Consider the following 18186-nt stretch of genomic DNA (forward strand, 5'->3'; position numbering starts at 1 on the left):
ATATAGCGCGCCACCTATCGAAATAGTTGATGAAGGGAATTCCCCTTTTATCATCCACGTTCTTGTTGTAGAGAATACCATGTGTTTTTTTTAAATACCACATTTTAACTATTAATAACCGACACAAAAATGATACAAATCAAAATTTATATTGCTAGAAGATTAAACTTCTTTATTCATACAATTTATTGAAAAGAAAACAAATCACTGTGATTTTTACAATAAAACCAATTTTGTATATATTGGTTTGTCTTAACAGAAAAAAAACAATAGAATCTTAATTTTTAATTATTCTTATTATTATTATAATATACCATTCAAAATTTAAAATAAGTAATTTGTTTATAGAGATTGTTCCAAAACATCATTCTATTTATAGACATCCCAGAACAAGGCATTTCTAATACAGAATTATTTTCATCAATTGGCATGTTCGATTGGAGACTATTGTTTTTCTGTTGCCATAGTATTTGATAAACAAATTATTTTTGAAATCAAATTTTCGTTTTTAGTGTGAAGGTAAAAATATTTTGGGAAGGAGATGATTTTTTTCAATTTTAAACAAATTATTGTTTACCATTTTGAATAAAAAAAATGAATAACAGATTTTCAGTTGAACACAAAGGTTTCCCAATCGAATATGCCAATTTTACGAAAATGATTATATGTTTTAAATATATATTTTCTTATCTGTCACAGACAGATGTATAAGGGCCATTATAATCAAATAATGCAACTGCATATAAAATAATAACCAATACAAGTCTTAAAAACACAGCAAATGTGACAAAATTAAAATAAAGAACTTATGTTATATTTCTTTGGTGTGCTCTTATACTAAATTTCAAATTTGAAATCTATTTCTGTCCTGTTAAGACGTACAACGTATTATTTTGGAATCATAAACGTGACAATTTTGACATTAACCTAAAACCAACATACAGAATGATCTGAACATTAAATGTTGAATTTATTTGAACACTCACACACGACTATATTGTTATAATAGTAATCTAATAATTAACATTTGTTAAGATTTATAAACTGGTTTTATAATAAATTATTAATATATTTTAACATTAATGTACATTAAGTTGATTAAGTCTAATTTGGTCACGTCTTTTCTAGCACAAATTCATTTCAATAGCACTAGGTCAAAGGGTAAGGGTCGGATGAAGGGTCAATTATATAGCAACAAAATGCCAGGAAAGAATACAGAAAACACAGGATGGCCAATTTCAATACATTGAAATAAATAAAATAATACAACTGAAATGTCATAATATTTGAGTTCTTTCATCAGCTAAGCATGTTTTGAGTAGACGATGAATATACTGAAAGTCAATAGGTTGTCATGGTTGGTGCAATGGTATAGTAGGTGTCTGTAGTGTAAGCACACACATTTTAATGTATTTAGTCTTTATACTGGTTCAGAAAGTTAGTGTGAAATGCTGTATATCTTTCCATCACTTCAGTTATTTTCGCAACAGGAGGAAGTATCGTTGTTCTGGAAAAGAAGAGAGTTTACATTGTAAAGCTTTTGTCTACACTATCAAACTATTTTGATGATGTGCCCAAAATATGGTAGTGATATGCCCAAATATGGTAGTGATATGACATCATGTCCATATAAATAAATAACAAATTCAAATAATACATTACCTAAAATGGAATGTTCCTTCCACTTGCCCGAATCCACTGCCGGGCACTACACATATACCAGCATCTTCCAATAGGCTCTCCGCATAGAATGCATCCGGTTGCTTGCCCAATTTCTAAAAAGGAATAAGAATCGAATGAAAGATTGTGAAACCATCAGGTATAAAGGATCAAGAAATATGAATCAAATGCGCAAGATTGAGCAAGTCAAATGGCCAAGCAGTTAAGGCAGGGGCGCCGTTAACGTTTGAGGACGACTTCTCGGATAAGGACTATAAACCGTAGGTCCAGTGTACACCGTTATAACCTGTGTACACAATAAAGAACCCAGTTCATCATTCAAGACGAGTAGGGGGTTACCCCGGTGAACTGGTACACAAAATGGCCCCTGTATCAGGGGAATTACCACCTATCTAATAGGACAGTGATCAATTTACTATTGGTAATCCTTGGCCACATGAGCCAAAAGACATAAAATTTAAATAAATAAAATCATAAGATGTCTGGTTGCAAGTTCTTGACTACATACCATAAATAATTACTAACCTTAGCTTGATCAATTGCTTTCTGTGGCAACATGACCCTAGGGAAAGCATACATTGCCCCTTGCACGGTGTTACAACTAACTCCATCTAGGGCATTGAAGCTATCAGCAACCAGCTTAGCTTTCTGGGCCAAATTCGACAAAACCTCTTTCTTCTCCTATATATTGGTTTAGAAAATTATGAAATATATAAATTATTACATACAAAATATTTTATTTACTCTTGTTTAAAAATGAAAATTGTTTAGTAAATGAAATCATTCTTTTGACCTTTGAAATTTACATACCTTTATGAATAATTCATAAGATGGTTCTCCTTCAACAGGGGGGTTGACTACAACATCCATCGCTGCCTAACAAAAATTTAAAAAAAACATTGTTAGTATAGCCTTTTTTGCAAATTTCAAATGAGGTAGATATGCATCAGAATTTTTAGGACCCACAACATTAAATCAAGCGTTTTTCTAGGTCTAAATCAAATAATCTCTGCTACATATGTAACACAGCCAACTCTCCCAATACTGGACTCTCTGCAAACCCAAAAAAAAAAAACTCTCCCAAAATCAGACTTTTCATGAGGTCCAAAATGTCCTATATTCCTTTTTACCATTACAAACACATTCCGAATACCAGATTTTCCAGAAAATAGAATCTGTATCTATCCTGAGCAGAAACTGTCCGTCCGCTCCACATTGTTGTAAATGGTCGAAGGAATAACATAGATTCTATATCTTTATTACCATTAGCCCTGGTCTGTGTAAATCGACCTTAATAGTGTTTAGTGACAGTAGAATTGAATGGGCTTACCTGTCCTGTGACAGTTGGACACAGTTTGGCCGATATTAACTTGGACAATTGCAGATTGACATCAGGGTCAAGGTTGATTGCTTCACAGTAACCCCCTCGCAAGCCGCACCTATCAATCAAATAAAAATAGTATCATAATAATATGGTACATAGTTCATTTTATATAACACCTATATAAATTCCTGTCATTTGATTGGACGAATGTGGGTCACATGGCGTGCAATAGTACGCACTATTCAACGATCGTTAAATAGTACTTTTTGAAACATTTTTGTTTGTTATTTAGATGTTATATAAAACAAATAATGAATGTTTTGTATTCGTGTAATGGTACAAATAATGGCACTTGGTGAATGATGAAAGGTTATATCAACTCGGCTTTGCCTCGTTGATATAACCTTCATCATTCACCTCGTGCCATTATTTGTACCATTGCACTCATAAACATTCATTATTTGTATAATAGATCATATGCCCACATTTCATGACCTGTCGCATTTGGTCTAGACATAGTTACAATAAGATTGATAGTGTTCAAGTGTGACGAAAGCAAATCAAGTAAACAACTCACTCTCCAACATATCCCTTTGAAGTTGAATGGAACGAAGCAAGTTCCAGGTGAGCATAGTCTGGGCCTAGTTCTGTTAAAACTTTCTTAAATGAGTGATACTCGCATCCCTTGGCATAAACATTATCTTGATAAACCTGCAAAAACAAAACAAAAATTAAGGGGTAAAAATCCAAGTTTAATTGTGGTTCTTTTTATTTCATCACATCAAACAGCGAGCATAAACCCACCAGTAACAGGATGGATAAACTATTTTATAATTTATCGTGCTTATAAAGTCTCATTTAATGCTTAAGGAGAGGAGTTGAAAGAGCCATGAGTTACAATGCTGGCACTAGGTCAGGATTCAATTCAATGCAAAATTTAATTTTACCACAACAGAAAAAAAAGTATATAGATAAATAAATAAATATTGACATAATGCTTTGAGTGAAATTGGTACCAAATTGGGATTGGAAGGCAAGCATGTTAACCACCAAGCTACAGCTCCACTACTGTTTCGGTACTTTTGATCCCTTTGCAACTCAAAACAGAACTATTTTGGGAATGGGTGCAAATGAACCTACAAAGCCAAAATGTACAAAAACGTATATACAATTTAACCGAAGAAAACAAGGGTGCGTTAAAACTGGCCTTCATTTAAATAAGACGATTGGTTGGGGTACTCCTCCTGTTTCTTACCTCATCAGCTATTATGAATAACTTTTCTTGTGCTGCAAACTTGATAACATTTTCAATATTTTCTTTACTTAGCACTTGACCTGACGAGAAACAAATGTGTCTATTTTGTTGGGACAAATTTACATAAGTCTTACCATGATGCTTAATTAGGTTTAAGGCCCATTTCCACTAGGACAATAATGATTTACAATAAATATATAAGTCATGATCAATAAAAACAATAATATCGTTTATATTGTCACAATATTATTGCTCTTACTAATCATGACGTCATTTGATTGGACGTGTGGAAATATCATTTTCATCAAAGGAAGCATAGATGGTTATCCTATAGTTCTAGAATGAAACATTTTAGATTTCTTTTGTTTTATGTATGAACAACTTATTTGCCTATTTATCGTCGATCGTTAATCGTCCTTTAGTTTTTAATCAATAATTTACATTTCATTGAGTACTGAAAATAAAAACTTAAATTGAGCCTTTACACCATATCGTATGACAATTATAATACAATACTGGGCCGTAGCCAGGATCTGTCAAAGGGGGGGGGGGGGGGGGTTCGGACACTAAGTACAGTATTTGGGTTACTGCCCCCTTACGTACGCTCATATTGGGGAAAATGTATGAGTTATTCACCAACAAGTTTTTCAATTTACAAATAACCTTTTGTACTGTGGGGCACGTATTTGGAAGATTTTCAGAGATGAGGGTGAGGTATTGGGCATGTCGGGGATGGGGGTTCGCAGTTGGTTAAGGGGGGTTGGCTGTAAAGGGGGTTGCCAGAACCATAAAACCCCCCCTGGCTACGGGCCTGCAATACAACAATAAACACTCACAACTTTAATACTTACAATATTTCAACAAATTATTAAGTCAACTTTTTTTTATCGTGATGGTGTTAAGCATTTAAACCACATATTTTTCCAATTATTATTCAACTATTCTATTAGCAATCAATGTGAAAGTATTTAAGGCAGTCTATCAACACTTCGAAAAAGTTAGTAACTAGCTTACCAGTGGGATTTCCTGGATTGATAACCACGATACATTTTGGATTACAGTGTTTCCTTGCCTCATCTATTGACCTCTTTAGTTCAGGGATTTCCAAACTCCAACAGTTCTCTTCATTTAGATAATAATTCACCTATTAATTAACAAGCAATAAGCTGTTACATTAATTAACATAAATCAAAAGAGTATACCTTATAATGAATCACAACACATATTATGCAAATACATTTTGGACTAATCCATTATTTTCCAGGGAAGAATTATGAACAGTAGAATAGAATTGGCTAATATATGCAAATGATAATGTTAATAATGTTAGTGTTTTTTTTATGCTTTCAATTACATTTTTTTCAGGCAAATAATTGTTTGGTTAACGTAAATAACTATTATGCGACGATAAAATGACACATTAAAAAAAAAAATTTAAAATAAAAAATATTTTTTAGGGAGACAATATATCTTTAAAACTGTTACGTCAACAAGCAAGCAGTGTTTTTTCTAAAAAATACTTCTTGTTTATATCTTGTACATAATTTAGTTTAAGTTTCCTTGTATTGTAAATAGGCCTATTGTTAAATCATTTTTTTTTCTCTCCAACTTTTATTTTACTTACTCTGGACGCACCTTCATTTAAGAAGTGTGCCACTGTTTCAAAAGTGTAGCTTTCAAATAAATTATTATTATGCAGGTAACACAATACTAATAGCTGGCATGGACTGATCAATATCGCAATTCTCTTAACTAATTATTGAAATATAATTGCTAAATTAATTTCATTATTGGATACCTGTATAATGAAAGAGAACCTGCTGTAGATAAATCCTACGGTTGAGTGATCAGGTGGTAAGGTACATGATTAATGATGCGTGACATTCTACAACATTTTACATGTTACTTTTAATGTGATCATTAGTGTGTGGTACTGCATGGATTTTTTTTATCTTATCTGCTGTTCATTTGGATAAAACATAATTTCTATGTATATTTTATATGCAAATGACAATAAATGGAAGTATTTCTCCACTGATGAATCAATAAATAAGCAATTTGATCATTTTAACTGGGGAACCGCCTACATTATTATAAAGTCATTTTCGAACATTACCTGTATAGCATCTAATTCTGCTACGGATGCTGAATACAAAGGGTATTGTGGGATTGGTATCATAACACCTGTCCTAGTCTTGCCTTCACCAGACACTAACAGTTTCAATACAGACTGTTAAAAGATAAAGAAAATGATGTAAAGATGATTTACTCATATATGGACTTGATGATGTCTTATCACTACCATATTTGGGCACGTCAAACTAGTTTGATAGTGTAGACAGAGCTATGCTCTGTGATTACTTCAACATTGATGTAAATATTATTATTTCACTAGCTACAGTAGTCCACTGGGAAAAAACTATGATAGTTTAGCTTGCCCAGAGTGGTATTTAGCTAGGAATTATCGGACTAGCCCTAATGTCCAAGGCGACAACTATACCCATACCCTAATTCCTTCACTCGCACCGGCTGACAGTATGATATTGTGGGGGTCACTAGGTATTCCTCCATCTCTTTTCTCTATATATGCCGCTACGTCTTGTCTCACAACTTCTAGGCCTGCACTCTCACTGTAAGAACCTATAAAACGAGACACAGTGATCAAATTATTTGGCGCGTTGTACAGTAAGAAAGATTAATCCAGTCATATTGGATTTTATTAATTTGTCGTTTACGTGCTACAGTTAAATTCGCACTGCAATCAAACAACGCTACGGTTCATTTATTTGGCCTACAGTTAAAATAGTAAACCTTTAGTACAGTTTATTAATATTTTTAGATATTAACTCTACTGTAAACAATTATCCTCTTTGGTAGACATCCTAAATAAAAAGTGACCAGTATATAATAATTCACTCATTTTTGTTGTTTTATGTAACCTAGGTGATCTTTTCTGTTGCGTCACAGGGCTTAGCAACAAACCGTGAAACAATTCATAGTTTTTCATTCATTCCAATGCGTTCCAAATTATGTATTATTTTTTTATTTTTCATCGGCATATCCCATAGATGTTGTATCTATTTGTTGTTTGTATAATTTCATGATCACACCATAATATGATGAGTATAAGCTACTGATGTGAATGACAACAGTAGCAATGACATCAGTAGCACATACTAATACACAGGTGTAGTGCCAATATATTATTATTAGTGGTATAAAACAAACATTAAGTATAAAACACATTAACCATATAACAAACACTAAACATAGGCAATACTTGCACACAATGATAAGTTCAGTAAAGGCAACAAAAACGCCTTAACGCACAGGATATATTCAAATGTTAACAACCATTAAAAAGGAAACAATGGAACAGACGTAAGGCAGTTATTACAGTGTAGTACTTTAAAACAGACACTGTACATTGAGAATTACTAATAATTTCTTAAAGAATGGCTACCATCTTGAAAAATCTCAAGGTTATAAATAAAATAATATGACTAAATATTAACTATGCATTGCAAGTTATCGCTTGACACTATAAAAGTTTAGGACAAAAAAAATATTTTCTCATTACATCGCAAACCAGCAAATTGTACAAATAAACCGCAATGTCATTTATGATGGATAGTTTATCTACCGGTATATAAACTAACCGATGATGCCTTGAAATGTAAAGCAGATTTCTGTTTTATATTAATTTGGGTTAAAAGGTTAAATTTTGTCTATAAAAACCTGCACACGGTAAATCCAATATGTGAATTAATTTAGTTCGTAATCTTGAAATCCGTTCGTGGAAATTTAGTAATACAATTCTGTGAGACTAGGATAATATTTCATACTCTGGGTATTATCAGGGTACCTAAAAACATATAATTATACATTCATATTCATAGAGATAATTACTGTATATACTAAATTATAATAAATTAATTCATAAGGAAAACCGGGAACATTATAATATCTAACACCTTTTTTTTTTTAGCAGAACAGCAATTTATTATTAGTCCGTCAACGGTTATTTTTATTTCAATATGACATGAATACAGAAAAAGTTTACATAACTGTAAATAGACAACACAGCAGCTAGAATCATATTGAGGATCTATACTAGAAGAATAAATTATTCTTGTCACGTATAAAATAAGACCTTTTTCAAACTAAAATAAAATAATACTAAGGACTGGAGACCGATAAAGTAAATGAGACAATAAATTAAATATCAAATAAATGAAAAAAATAATAATAATCAATAATAATAAAAGAAACAGCAGTACGACATCAAAAAATTATTCATTATATAAAGAAATTAAGTATGTTTTAGCATTGGCCCGAAACACAATTAATAGATTTTAGTGACTTAAGGTTGTCATTAAGTCCATTCCATATTCGTAGACACTTATTCTTGTATTGTAGGAAGTAAAAGAAGCGAATTTAAAGTTAGAACATAATATTCTGGGTTTAAAGGTTACATTGTGTTGACATTATCAGTGCCAGTAGAACAATACATAAAGGTTATCAGACTGTAAACACTATCTGTCTGTTTACACTTTGGTCCCGGTATCAATATTTCGGTTTATACTTATAGCAATACAGCTTGTGCAATGTTACTATTCAGAGTAAACAGAGTTATCATGAAGGCCCTAAAAAGGACAGGTTAGGAAGGGAGTAGTTTGGTGATATTGAAATAGGGACACATGAGAAGGCAACACATTTAGCAACGAAAGCTGCACTGTCAAATCTTAACAAGATCATTGTAATATACCACACAAAAGCTCTGTCTACACTATCACACAAAAAAAGTGTGATGTGCCTAAATGTGGTAGTGATATGCCCAAATATGGTAATAAATGGTATGACATCATCATGTCCATACAGCATATGGGCACATCACATTTTTTTGTCACATAAAATTTGATACTGTAAGACAGAGCTTAAGACTGGTGTACAGTAGCCTATCTCTAAATTTATCCTACAGTAATGACCACTCTGCCTCTGGTATATCATAATAAGACTACCTCCATGGAACTATTGTATAACTTTGTCAAATTAAGTACCTACCAACACTCTGACCACGGCAGCAATTTAGGATCCGTTGTGCCCTCTCTTTAGCATCAGACGGGAAGCGGTTATCTTTCAACAATTCTGGATATGTGCATAATGACACCACCTGTATACAAATATATTTAAATTAAGCATTAATACAGTACTTAACGCATACATAACACAAGTTAGTTTAGTTTGAGAAGATGAACAAGTGTTTTGCAGGCATGGTTCCATTAGAATTATACATTTTACAATGTTTACATATTGCTGTAATAACCACAATATGCATAATATACTGTGTAATTCTGATAGTTAAGGGTACTACAGTATATTTGCTGCATTATAATTCTAGAAAATGATATGATTTATAAAACAACTGTTAAACAATCTATACTTAGTCTTTTGACTAGAAATCTATATCAAAAAGGAATTTGAATAAGTAAATTAACACCACAGCTTGGCTACACTCCAACCAAATATAGCCTTTCGGACAAGTGACAATGGTACATTTCTCACTTATGGCATTTTTAAATAATGATTTGATAGTTTGTCATAAACCTACTGTAGAAGAACATAGAAGAGAACAGAGTATCTGTATTTATATAGTGTATAAATCTAAATTTGATTTTTCATTTCAGTTTTTAATATTTCTTGCCCATTTCTTTTAGTGAATAATATTTAATAATAGTAATACATCATGGATAATCTTCAACATAAAATAGCCCACAACAAACACTAATTTTAAAGTCTTGTTGTAATAGAAGGTTGCCCTGGCCAGGTACAGTACTGTATTTGAAAAATCCACATCTGCCAAATTAGTTATTAGTTAAATTTGAATAAACATTGAAATGTATTGTAACATATGTTTATAATCTTATACTTGATACTAGTATTTAAACAAACTCTTAACATGTTGAGTTTACTTATGTCTCAGTGGCCATATGGGCATACATAAAATGTCTTTAAAAACCTGAGTTTGAATTTGGAGATCAAACTCCTAGACATCACAACTTACGATTGTGGATTTATAGGTCTGCAATACAATATAATACAAGAGAATTGATTTTTTTCTTTCACAGTAGAATGAATTTATTTTTGTTCATTGTTTATAGCCTTGAGATAAATCAATAGCCATAGATACAGTAGGCTAGTTTAATAACTTTTATGAGGAATGTTTTTATGTCAAGTAGAGTACTGTGCAGTACAATATTTTGTCAGTGTAAAATATGTTGGCAAACTAGCCTATCTCAGTTCAGGTATAAACCTCTTGTTGCCTAATAAAATATATAAATTTTTCCATATATAAAATATTTTCAAATGACCTTATAATTTCTTTTTTGATATAGCCTAGGTTTCTCAAGTTTATACTAATATTACTACTAGTGTTTGTTGTTACTTTTCGCAAGCTTTGAAGCCAATTAAATTTGAAAACCTACCTGTCGAAGGAACGTTATTGGCCTTTGACCCATGGCATGTGCATCGCCAATGTTACACTTAACAACATCTTTGTATGGTTTCTTAGCACCCTTTTAAAATATAAAAATAAGTTAAACTTAAAGCATTTAGTATTTTATTTCCTTGAGAGAAAAGAATCGTAAACAATATTGCGAAACTAGGCTATTATAATATTTTGACAATTTTTATTTGTCGAGTTATTGGAGAACTGGCTCTTCTTAAATTAACTACATTTTACAAGTCTATTCCTCCCTAGGCCTACACCATGATAACACCCCACCAGTCTGTCCAATCATAATACTGTCGGACCATCACACTATCATCTTCCTCTTCCCAGCCCCATCATCATCATCATCATCCCAAACAAGAAGAAAACCCACCTTGCTCAATTCATTTTCTATTTCTGTAGCACGCTGGACAATTGGTCCTCTCACCGCATATTCCATCGTCCGTATGTTCGGATTCATGTTTTCAACAGTAAGTACTTTATTCCTCTTCGGAACATGATTATTGCAAGCCATATTGACAGACAGCAAATGCTCAACCGCAGCCCACGTTGCTCTGTTCGTTGTTCGCCCGGCACTGACCAACCTCCCCACACGAAAACAGTTTTTCGTTGCGTGATGCATGATGAGATTTCCAGGCTAATCTCTCCACTCGTGGCCCGTTCCCTACGTCACAGATTTTCTGTTGTTTTCGCAAATAACACGTGACTAAAATGTCTAGCAATTGATATAGGCGATTTCTGCAGGTATTATGCTATTAATTAATAGCCGAATTCTATATTCTACAGCAGTTTAATCCGCCTGGGCTATGAACAGTAAAGAACGGTAGTCTTTTAAGTCATAGGATAGCTTCCTGTGGCTTACTCATTTATTAAAAACCCCTGCTAAGACGATTAGAGGCAGCTGCTGCACATCATATTGGCAAATCCAACAACACTTTCCCCTTCCTTCTTCACGCGTTGTTTTGAGGAGCAATCAATTCATTTCATAGAATTTACTAGGAAACAAAAATAAACCAAAAGATAAGGAATAACAAAAATCTGTTAAATTTCATTATTCTAATGCTTTTAAAATGTTATCATAATAATTTGTATTGTGCATGTTATGCCATTGTACATAACAAACAGTACAACACATCTAGGCCAATGGTCTATCAAGGGACAAGAGATAATAAATTACCCTTTTAGTACAATGAATTCACCCGGGTTTATAGGTCAGAATCAGTGAAGCATAACAAAGTAAATTCACAGTGTGAAAGATTGGTTTTTGATTTTGAGTTTTAACAAGTAGGATTTTATAGGTTATTTTGTTGCCTAAAATTTGTATTTTATATTATGATTTTAATTACTAATGATGTATAATTTGTAGTGAATTTTGGAGAATATTAATGTATCAAATGGCTTGCTAAGAAACGACAAATGGTGAAAAGGAACTCCAGACTTGTTGCTCCATCTGTCTTTTGTTGCTTGAGATAGAGAGCGATCATCCGTATCGCAAGTCTTTTTGCTGCTTGTTGTGGTAGGCTAGGTGGGCTGACACAAAACCAAATAGGGCAAATAATAAATATCCAATCATGGTATTAAAGCCCTGTCCAGTATGTACTCAACAGGTAGGTGTCCAAACTTTAATAAAAATTTAAATGATAATTTTAAAAACAATAAATAATTGTATTGTTCCCCTGTCAATTATCTTGTAAATCTACACCAATCCAATATTGATGGTTGATACCATTTTCTGATTAGGGGTTCATCATATATTTATATGTTTTTTCATTTTTTTAGGTACCAGTAGCATGCAAATCATGCTTTTGTGGTCACGTCTTCTTTTCCAGTCGTCAAAAAAAAAGTCCAAGTCCTCCACCAATAATAACAGGTAATTTTAAATGTAATACTGTAATTTTTGCTCGAAGTACTATTTGAAGAGCCACACCCCCTATTAATTATTATGCAAATTGTAGAATTCTATGCCATACAGTACATTGGTTCTAATCTTTGTCAGACTTTAAAATACTAATAAAATAAAAAGGAAAAAATTATTTCTTTTCAATAGACCAAAATGGAATTATTCCACGTAGAAGAGCTGAAAGACCAAAAAAGGCAAGAACTGATTATTATGGACCAAGTGCATTTGAGAATCGCATGGCAAAGGTTAGTATAAGTGTACGTAATTTAAAAAAAAAAAAATTTTGTCAAGCCATTTAATATAATAATTATATTTTAACAAATAATATACGATGACCATCTCTTTCAGCAATTGACAACAAATAGAGCAAGAGAAAGGTCATCATCTTTTGGTGGAGAGGGTTCCCCAAAGAAACGTAAACCAGGAAGACCAAAGAGTGTGTCGGCTGCTGCCAAATTAAAAGACGTTTCCGTCCAAGGTATGCTTGAAACCTAAAGGCAGACCTTTGTAGCCCTCCTGACCAAGCTTTTTCAAACACTGCTGGACAAGTTCATTCAATTCATGTAGTCAGAAAACCCAAGCTTGCAAACATACTTGCTTGCAATTTTCAAGAGCTTTGGAGAAAAGTACAAGCACACCAGTGAAATGATAAAGCAAAACATTGAAGCACTTAAATCTTTAAAAAAAATCCCATTTTCAAATTTTATTTTAAATTGTAAAAAAGAATCTAACAAGTGTTTTCTTCACAATCTAATTATTACAACAAATAGTTCTATCTTAATTTGTTTTCTTTATTTCATTTCAACAGAAGAAAAGGAAAAGGAAAAGAAAGAAGAAGATGTATATGCAACACTGTCAGAAGACAAAGCTTTCATTTATTCTGTTATTCTGGATGAAATCAACCGCAAACTTCAAAAACAGTGGAAAGGACCCCCCAAAGATAACTCTGCAGTTAAGACAAATCCTTGATAATACAATGTGCTTCTTATCTTGATCCATATTAATGCACACTATCAAACTAGTTTTACTAAAAAAGTATGATGTGCCCAAATGTGGTAGTGATATGCCCAAATATGACATCATCATGTCCATATATGAGCACATCACATGTTTTTTGTATGGATATGATGATGTCATATCACTACCATTTTTTGGTACTAGTTTGATAGTGTAGATGTTATGCGCGATTTGAACGATTTGCGCAATTTGAAATTGCGCAAAAAATTCCTTGCGCAATTTGAAATTGCGCAAAGAATTCTTGCGCAATTTCAAATTGTAAAATTGTCAAATTGCGCAGCAGAATTCTACCAGAATGCGTGCTAACGTCGACGAATGGTTAACAATAATAATAATTTATTCAAAACTAATAACTCAAAATGAAAAATAAATGCGAAGATAACATGTGTATAATACACACCATAAATGGCATACACAATTAAATAATATTATCACTCATTGTAACTTAAAATAAATCAAAATAAATGTAAAAATAAAAAAAATTAATGTAGTAATACACAACATAGTCTACCGCCACCAACGTTTAGACTTGCTATCAAAACATAGCCAGTAGTAGGCTAGAGTAGTATTAGCCGCCCGCCGTGCACCTGCCCGCCTGGAACACCACCTTTGTGGTCCTTTGTCGGGTCTTCGACGGTATGCTAACAATAACAATATTTTCACTACTACAAAAAATAAGGAAATGCGATATTATCTTTAATTTTGAATCATTCTTAGAAATTACTATAAAAATATGGGTGTGCATGATTTCACAATCTGTCGAAAAAAAACCTTGCGCAATTTGCAGATTACTTGCGCAATTTAATACGTTGCTTGCGCAATTTGAAACAGATGTTTCAATTCAAATTGCGCAAGGAATTCTTTGCGCAATTTTAAATTGCGCAAATCGTTCAAATCGCGCATAACATAGACAGAGCTTTAGATGGTAAACAGAATAATTTTATATCTTTCATCTAGTGATCAATGCATTGAAAAATCTTCCAAACTCTTTATACTAAATTAAAAACAATCTTTTGTAAATAATGTATAGTATATTTTAAAAAGTCTGTCTATGGATAAAAAAAATATAAATTTTTCTTTTTTAATATTTTGTTGATTACAAGAAGATTTATGTATGATTGTATACTAAATTTTTCATTTTTACAAAACAAAAATAATTTGTCTCAATAAGAAATCTATGCATAATTTCAATAAGATATTGATATCAAAGATAAATATTGTCTTCCAGTTAACAGTAAAAATAGTAATATTTTTTTAATAATCAGTCTCATATTATACTAGTTTCAAGTTCTACCATAACAATCATTATTTAGTACTACTGTAGTACATTATTATCTCTACCATTTGTGGAGTTGTGGCTTGGTGGTTATTATGCTTGGCTACCACTCCAAGGGTCCTGGGTTCGGGTTCAAGTCCCGTCACAAGTCAGGATTTTTTCTAAGGACCAAATTACTCCACTCCCAAAGACTTGTAATAAGACTTAGTTTATGTAGAGCATCTTGTGTATATGTTTGTCTTGTGAACCTCTGAGGGTTCCTAATGATCAGTAATTGCTGGATGGATCACCCTCATTAAATATGGTTTAAAAAAATTTAAAAAATTGATTGTTTGTATTTTTGTTTAATTTTTTACTAATTTTCTACTACAAAAGAATATAAATAATTAACAATTAAAACAAGTGATTTTTTATACCAAACATGTGTGCCTTATAATAATAGAAGTTGTTGGTGTTTTCAACTGCTTATGTTATTGTACTAATTTAAAAGTATCTCTGGAAGGCCGCCTATAAATTTCATTCTTACACAATCTTTGTATCAGAATGTCAAATAAACTTGTAATATTATTGTAAATTTATTACTTTAACAATTGTTTATTTCACAAGTGGTGTAAAATTAATAATTTTTATTATGTTTATATTTTGTAAAAATTAAATGAAAATATTAGAAATTGTATATAATATTGTGATTTTTTTGTTAAGCTTTTTTAGCAGCAGTACATAACTACATTCTTTAATTTTCGTGATATCGCCCTCTATAGTTTATTTTTTTTAAACAGTAACTTGGACTATTCCATTTAGTTAGCGCATGGAGAAATAAAATATGTAATACTAAAACATTTATTACTGTATAATAACTTTTTTTCTGAATAAAATTTTTTTTTTAAATACTTCCTAATAAACTGTTTTGTTAATGTCAATTCATCATATACTTTACTAATATTAATGATCTTTATAATTGCAATACCTTAGCTTTCCATGGAATATTTTCTCCATGATATTTTTATATCAATTGTCGTATTCGAAAAGGAACTTTCAATGTCAAAATAAAGATTCGTTGAGTATTTTTTGTATTTGAATTGTAAATTGTAAACAGCTTGTGCTCAAGAGAAAACGTTGACAACACAAGCTTTTTCGTTAAGAACAATCTCAACGCTCAAAATACTCAAAACTACTCAACGGTAGAAGTTCCAATCGAATACGACAAATGTTTAAATTTGGATTTAAACTGAAATAATTATTTTTACATTATTTTTTGTTTGAAATAATGTCTGTTGTTTATTGTTGAAGAGCAGTCATGCATGACTAAGCATTTTAATGAACCCAATTAAGCCTTATACTTCATTTGTCATCCACTTGATATCATTAATTTGATTGATTACCGTTTTTAATGAGACTGATTTTTCCAAATTGATCATTGTGAATTCCTTATGGATATAACAATCCAACAAGGTTATGTATTATACCGACTGCCTTTGTTCTGAAAAGACAATAGATCTATAGTTATTAGTAGGGCCTATTTGTATTTTATAAATATATATTGTTTCTAGGCTAATTTGCAATTAGCATTATTTACAAAGAAATCCTTAAGTGTCACCTAGATTTTGAAAGTTTAGGTGAATTAAAATTGAACATAACAATGCAGTAATGTAGCCACGAGAAAAAAGTGGCCCGGTTTTCACAAGATAAAGAACAATCTCTGTTCAAGCCACTGGATAATAATAATGTTTAGCTTAGCACAATGCTTCTAAGCGCTTCACATTATCACAAATACATATGGAACACATTTAATCTCCCATAATGCTGCAGCTCATAATCCGCACAGCTGTGATTGATCCTGTCAGGTACCCATTTGTACACCTGGGTGGGGATTAAAGCATCTTGCCTCAGAACACAAGTAATGTGACAATCGTTGATCATTGAGGAGATGTTACAACATGGCATTGAATTCCCCACACTTTTATATCTGACAATGCTGATAGGACAATTGTGACTCGTAGCCTACTGGCTGAAATGTGAACAGACGTGGAGAGGCCTAGAGAACAACTCTTCTCCTTCATGTTGTGCAGTAGACAACGCAAGGTCTAAAATGAACTACAAAATGGGGTAAACTTAATCTTTTAAAAATGTTCGATTCACATGCACACAACCCAGATGTGTAAACTTTGGGTTTTCTTTTCTGTTTTTTTGTAATGATTTTATGCTTCAATTTCCCCAAAATGTTTTGAATTATTATATTATTGACCATAATAGTACTGGCTCAGTGGGGTTTTATTTAATGACAGATAGTTCATACTGTCTGTATTTTGTTGATATTTTATCTATTATATACATATTTTTATCTCAGATGAAATTGCTGACAGATCCACTGAAGCAATTCTGCCTCAAGTTAAACAATTTCTTCAAGCGTGCATGCGGGAAGACGTGTTTGAGATCACGGCAGCTGCTGGAAATGTACCATAAAAGGTAAATTAAAATGAAAACGTAATAAATTTCAGTTAAAAAGGAACGACATTAACAGCAGTTAATAGGATAGGTTAAGCAAGCCCTTCACACTTAACAGATTTCATTCAATACATAACAAATAAACAATAAAAGTGTTCGCAATATTGAAATGAGTGATGTATTTTGAACAGATATTCAACACTCGTAAACATTGTTCACAAGTAGGCTATCTATTTCGTATTAATAATGAATCAGAAGAGCTTTGTAATTTACAGAACCACGTACGTTTTACCAATCAATAAAATGTATTTTATTGTAAAACTTTAAAAGATTAATGATTTATTGCGTTTAGTGTTAGTATGTACACAGACATATGAATAGAAACACAGATATAGTGTAACAATAGTATTATTTAACTGTCTGTTTTATGGTTGTTAATATTTGTCAATGTTAGTAAAAGTACCATACCTAACAATGCTCGAGTATAATTGTGCTCTCTAATATACACTAAATTTGTACACAAGACATTGGTAATAAAATCTATTCTCAATGCAATCCGAGTATAAACACACCACCTATTTTTTGCCACATTTCGTACCCAGGTCATTTTATCATATAAAGTAATTTTATGTTGAGTGTAAAACAGAATACTATAATGCTCTGTTCCCAAAAACATTGTGCCCTAAAGGCTTCCAAACATAAAAAATACACAATTACAGCGTATAGTTGGTTTTCCTAGCTTATACTTGTATTGATGCCATGTATGATATTTGATGTA

At 32.0% G+C, this 18186-nt stretch overlaps 2 protein-coding genes across 2 annotated transcripts; one reads left to right on the forward strand and one right to left on the reverse strand.

Annotated features, from left to right (window-relative positions):
* Nucleotides 1-194: 194 nt before the first annotated feature.
* LOC140056806 (alanine aminotransferase 2-like) lies at nucleotides 195-11705 on the reverse strand. Its single transcript, XM_072102295.1, has 13 exons — nucleotides 11144-11705; nucleotides 10745-10834; nucleotides 9324-9432; nucleotides 6766-6899; nucleotides 6376-6489; nucleotides 5274-5403; nucleotides 4260-4339; nucleotides 3582-3715; nucleotides 3011-3119; nucleotides 2491-2556; nucleotides 2206-2361; nucleotides 1663-1775; nucleotides 195-1507 (listed from the first exon to the last, which is right to left on the reverse strand). Exons 1-13 carry the CDS (start codon nucleotides 11390-11392, stop codon nucleotides 1414-1416), a joined length of 1578 nt encoding a protein of 525 aa, XP_071958396.1. The 5' UTR covers nucleotides 11393-11705; the 3' UTR covers nucleotides 195-1413.
* Nucleotides 11706-12069: 364 nt separating this feature from the next.
* LOC140056474 (UPF0547 protein C16orf87 homolog) lies at nucleotides 12070-15711 on the forward strand. The gene is made up of 5 exons (XM_072101849.1): nucleotides 12070-12377; nucleotides 12550-12640; nucleotides 12818-12915; nucleotides 13019-13148; nucleotides 13479-15711. The coding sequence occupies exons 1-5, from the start codon at nucleotides 12342-12344 to the stop codon at nucleotides 13637-13639; spliced, it is 516 nt and encodes a 171-aa protein (XP_071957950.1). The 5' UTR covers nucleotides 12070-12341; the 3' UTR covers nucleotides 13640-15711.
* Nucleotides 15712-18186: the final 2475 nt, after the last annotated feature.

The sequence above is a fragment of the Antedon mediterranea genome, chromosome 8 (assembly GCF_964355755.1).
Source record: "Antedon mediterranea chromosome 8, ecAntMedi1.1, whole genome shotgun sequence".
NCBI classification, from domain to species: Eukaryota; Metazoa; Echinodermata; class Crinoidea; order Comatulida; family Antedonidae; genus Antedon; species Antedon mediterranea.